Source organism: Wallemia mellicola (assembly GCF_000263375.1).
Source record: "Wallemia mellicola CBS 633.66 unplaced genomic scaffold WALSEscaffold_22, whole genome shotgun sequence".
NCBI classification, from domain to species: Eukaryota; Fungi; Basidiomycota; class Wallemiomycetes; order Wallemiales; family Wallemiaceae; genus Wallemia; species Wallemia mellicola.
Genome location: NW_006531979.1, coordinates 131,283 through 135,655, shown reverse-complemented (window position 1 = coordinate 135,655; position 4,373 = coordinate 131,283). Strand labels below are relative to the sequence as shown.

At 38.8% G+C, this 4,373-nt stretch overlaps 4 protein-coding genes across 4 annotated transcripts in view; 2 read left to right on the top strand and 2 right to left on the bottom strand.

Moving 5' to 3' along the window:
• WALSEDRAFT_65934 (HSP20-like chaperone) overlaps positions 1 to 488 on the top strand; it is a gene marked incomplete at both ends in the record, with an annotated part of 873 nt that extends 385 nt beyond the window's left edge. The window contains one exon of the mRNA XM_006960010.1: positions 44 to 488. Within this exon, the coding sequence (XP_006960072.1) occupies positions 44 to 488 (445 nt within the window). The remainder of the gene's footprint in view (positions 1 to 43) is intronic.
• A 70-nt stretch (positions 489 to 558) lies between these two features.
• Positions 559 to 1,974, bottom strand: WALSEDRAFT_33735 (hypothetical protein). Its single transcript, XM_006960009.1, has 3 exons — positions 1,942 to 1,974; positions 1,568 to 1,900; positions 559 to 1,518 (listed from the first exon to the last, which is right to left on the bottom strand). Exon 3 carries the CDS (start codon positions 947 to 949, stop codon positions 608 to 610), a length of 342 nt encoding a protein of 113 aa, XP_006960071.1. The 5' UTR covers positions 950 to 1,518; positions 1,568 to 1,900; positions 1,942 to 1,974; the 3' UTR covers positions 559 to 607.
• The window catches only part of WALSEDRAFT_33731 (MFS general substrate transporter), a 4,377-nt gene continuing 562 nt past the window's right edge, over positions 559 to 4,373 (bottom strand). Inside the window, exons 2-10 of the mRNA XM_006960008.1 lie at positions 2,857 to 4,373; positions 2,790 to 2,808; positions 2,653 to 2,746; positions 2,479 to 2,600; positions 2,344 to 2,427; positions 2,226 to 2,296; positions 1,942 to 2,184; positions 1,568 to 1,900; positions 559 to 1,518 (exon numbers count right to left, since the gene is read on the bottom strand). Of these exons, the coding sequence (XP_006960070.1) occupies positions 1,205 to 1,518; positions 1,568 to 1,900; positions 1,942 to 2,184; positions 2,226 to 2,296; positions 2,344 to 2,427; positions 2,479 to 2,600; positions 2,653 to 2,746; positions 2,790 to 2,808; positions 2,857 to 3,208 (1,632 nt within the window). The 5' untranslated portion in view covers positions 3,209 to 4,373 and the 3' untranslated portion in view covers positions 559 to 1,204. The remainder of the gene's footprint in view (positions 1,519 to 1,567; positions 1,901 to 1,941; positions 2,185 to 2,225; positions 2,297 to 2,343; positions 2,428 to 2,478; positions 2,601 to 2,652; positions 2,747 to 2,789; positions 2,809 to 2,856) is intronic.
• The window catches only part of WALSEDRAFT_70282 (HSP20-like chaperone), a 2,616-nt gene continuing 813 nt past the window's right edge, over positions 2,571 to 4,373 (top strand). The window contains exon 1 of the mRNA XM_006960007.1: positions 2,571 to 4,300. Within this exon, the coding sequence (XP_006960069.1) occupies positions 4,017 to 4,300 (284 nt within the window). The 5' untranslated portion in view covers positions 2,571 to 4,016. The remainder of the gene's footprint in view (positions 4,301 to 4,373) is intronic.

Below are 4,373 nucleotides of genomic sequence, written 5' to 3'. Positions count from 1 at the left end.
ACAACAAATTAACAAAGCAACTTCTCAAACACACTTAACTTAGTCTTAAACACACAATGACAATCTTCTACAACCAACCAAGCAACTTTGAATTCCCAATTGAATTCTTCATTGAGGAGGTTGCACCAAGAAAACACGTTAATACAGCACCTTCGACGTCTAAACCACGCCTTGATTTGTTAGAATATGAAAATTCATATGAAGCAAGATTGAACCTTGCAGGATACAAGAAGGAGGAATTGGATATATCAATACATGACCATAAAATAACTGTGAAGGCTACTCATCCAGCTGAAGAAGACAAAGATAACGGATTCAGCTACTTGATCAATGAGAGTCGGTCATCATCGATCGCTAGCCGGACATGGAAACTGCCAGAACATGTCACAGAAGACAATATCCATGCTTCCTACACTGATGGATTACTCACTCTGAGATATTCAAGACACGCACCTGAATCTGAACCAAAGAGGATCAATATCAATTAATTTTTGAAAGAATCCATGAAACCTTAAAGAATGACAGTTACAAATAATGTATTAAGTGATACAATTAATAAATATACATATATACAATTTCCGACTTCATTGATGCCTGGAGTGACTAATTATTTCCACCAAACATCTCTTTGAAGATCACGCAAGCGCTGATTGTGGTGATAGTCATCACTGTGCTTGCGTTTACGATTTGTGAACACCTTTGTGCCGAGATCAATAGTGGTGACTTGTCGTGTTTCACCATTTTGGAGGTATTCCAATTGGGCTATTTTAGCTGATAATGCATCAGCAAAATCTTTCAAAGATGCATAGCTGTTAATAACATCTTCGAGCTGCTTCAATTTCATATGGTGTGTTTGCCATGACGACATCTTGACTGATTTGCGCGTGGTTTTGTGGATTTCGAATGAAGTAAAAGAACTACTCTTGATTAGACCCGCATTGGATGCCATATTTAATATTATATTATTTGCTAATGACCGTTTTGTTGGAAAGTAAATATTCCTAAAACGCGTAATATCACGGCCATTACACCGTGATCATTTTTGGGAAAACGAATGAATTTATATTTCCTCAACATTTTACTTATGCGGTCAACCTAAATATGATTGATTCTAGAAATTACAAGAATAGGCATAAGTCCTTAAAGATATCTATTTGATTTAGTACTTAAATGTGCTGTAGATCCGGTAATAATAAAGTATTCCTCAAGCAGCTACTTCTATATGCTTTGATATATTCGCTTTTTCATCTCTAACTTGATGACGAAGGTCTGTAGTTTCACGTTCACCTGCCAGTAATTGAGCGAACTTGCTCCTCTTTCTTACCTCCGGTCCATAGAAATAAAGGAGGTGAATTGGAACAATGAGGGCTATAGCTATACATGCCAGTATAGTTGTTGGGTACTCTAAGGTATACTTTGGGAAATGCTCATAGAATGGATTTGAAAACATCGCTGCGACACCAGACAAGAAATCTCTCGCGAGGGCATTTCCACCTGTTGCTGATGCTGAATATGGACCTTAAATTCATGTCAGTCGTGTTTAGCAATTCTAATGAATCAAACCAACCATATGCTGCAACCATGTAGTCAATCGTAGCCATATAGATGGCATAATTTGCGATACCAATCAAGGCCGCGAAAAAGATAGGACCAAACCAGTGATTGTGGTCAGGACCCATACTTGTCCATGCGAATCCAAACAGTCCAATAGCCTCAAGCGGTGCTAAGTATAACAGCCAATAAAGGCGATCTTCAGGCGAGACATACAAACCACGTTTCCTCCTCTTCTCCGCTGATCTGAAAAAGGGAAGGAAAGATGCCCATGCAATGAAGTAACTGACCAAGATTGAAAGGAAGCACAATCCAGTTTGCCATGGTGTGAATCCCCATTGGGAGAATACTGTAGATGTGAATAAAGCAACTTCAAAGGAGTCTACTCACCAGGCGTAAATGAATCCAAGAAAATGAAGATAAGCATATCACTAAACCCTGATAACATTGAACACGAAAGTACAATTGGTTCTCGTACAAACATCTCGAATGGTCTGTACCAAATAGTGAGAACCTCCTTGACGGATATACCCTCCGAAACTTCAGAAGGTCCCCAAATGTTCAACTCTTTTCCTTCCTTAGCTGCTTCTTTGCGCCTCCTCTTTGCTTCTCTGTCAAGCAAGATAGTTGTTCCTGTTGAAATAAGTTACGCTCGTAGATCAATAACAACGCACTTGTTTCTGGAATAGACCAATGCAAGAGCTGTGCAAATCCACCAAATATCAGCTGGGTCCAGAAAATCCATCTAGTAGGCGTCAATGTTGTAAAGTTGAGTTTAACAATTGAATTTACCTCCATGATGGTCCCGGTTGTGCAAAGACACGAATAAATCCACCAAGGATGGGTCCCAAAGTGGCAGCTGCTACACTACTCCAACTGTATTCTGGATGAGAAGCTTTTCACCTAAACTTACGTTCAATCACTTACACAACATAAGCCAATCCATATTGTTGTGCTTCAACCGAAAACATATCTGCTACCATTGCCAAAGTTACGCTACCGCCAGCCATTGATAAACCGGCAAGACCACGTCCTACAATCATACTTCCCTTTATTGTTGTTAGTTTACAGTATTCCATTGTCATTAGAGCATTTACGTACAATGTTGGGAGCGAGACATTGTAATAAAGTCCAACAGTTGGTAAGAAAGAGAGACAACTGAAGTATTGGCCATCTTCCAAACTCTTCAGACCATCTTTTGATTGTCAGCTGTATTTGAATGACCATTCTTCACATACGGAGCCCATAATTCACAACCTTAGGTAGATATTAGAATTCGCAAGCTTTTCTTGTGGGAAAACTCACCGAAAGCATAGGTGATAAGGAGTATCATTTGCCCTGTTCTAGCAGCTTGTTCTGATATGCTAAAGCTTTCAGACATCCCACTAACACTGTTAGCATAAACAGCTCCATTATAGTTCATTGATAATTGAATGATAACAATTACAGTCAATATAGTCCATTTTTTCCTCCGAGAGAATGCAAATCCTGTAACTTCTGGTGCAGCATCCTCAGTTAATACTATCTTACCACTTCCTGTCTTCTTTTCAAAATACATTTCGTTAGGAGTATCACCATAATTGCTGCCGATAGTCTTTCCTGACTGATCAGAGCCATCTCCGATGTCTTGAAATCGCTTCACTTGTTTTTCATTCATTATTTGAACAAATTTGTTGACAGTTCTATTCAGCTTAATTAAGTGCGGAGTTCCTCATCTATTTATAATCGCAATTCTTTCATGCTGTTATTCAGGGCAGCTTTTTCTCCGGACCGGTAGATTAAATTGTGGGGCTCAAACTTTTATTGACCATCCATATAGTGCAAACCGCGAAGAATTTGTGTACTTGCGGAACTCCGGGGAAAAAGAAAAGACACAACAGTTTATAGTTTGGCAGCCATGACGTAAGACGCAAACTTTCTCTCCCTTTAGCATCGTATTACATCGTATTAAGTCAAGTGATTGAGCAATACATGTGTTAATTCGCTTATCCCAAACGTAAATGTAAATGTTGAAACTTCGGTGATACTTCGGTGATATGATCTGATATGCACGAATAATTTGTTATGAATCAATCATTAAAGCTTATAAGGAGATACTAGAATTCAAACCGAATCAAGATTTCAATCGCCTGGTTAATTTTCCATTCATGTGAGCCTCCGAATATCTAGGAGGTGACGTTATACCTGAAAATTGAGTTTCTTACATAATATTGAAGATATTAGCAATTGTGAATTTATTTGAGTACGTTAATTCGTATTTGAGCGGTCGTATAGTCTGCACTTGGAGCCCAATCGTTGGATAGTCTTCTATCACATTCTAGAGAAGTGAAGAGGGTGAATCTACCAGAAGTCTCTAGGAAATGTAGATGACTATATAAGCTGAGGTTGTATCTCAACTGTATACCATCAACAACAAACTAACAAAGCAACTTCTCAAACACACTTAACTTAGTCTTAAACACACAATGACAATCTTCTACAACCAACCAAGCAACTTTGAATTCCCAATTGAATTCTTCATTGAGGAGGTTGCACCAAGAAAACACGTTAATACAGCACCTTCGACGTCTAAACCACGCCTTGATTTGTTAGAATATGAAAATTCATATGAAGCAAGATTGAACCTTGCAGGATACAAGAAGGAGGAATTGGATATATCAATACATGACCATAAAATAACTGTGAAGGCTACTCATCCAGCTGAAGAAGACAAAGATAACGGATTCAGCTACTTGATCAATGAGAGTCGGTCATCATCGATCGCTAGCCGGACATGGAAACTCCCAGAGCATGTCACAGAAGACAATATCCATGCTTCCTAC

Bases quoted from the DNA above. Each gene is read 5' to 3' on its own strand.
- WALSEDRAFT_33735 (XM_006960009.1), bottom strand. From the start codon at position 949: ATGGCATCCAATGCGGGTCTAATCAAGAGTAGTTCTTTTACTTCATTC.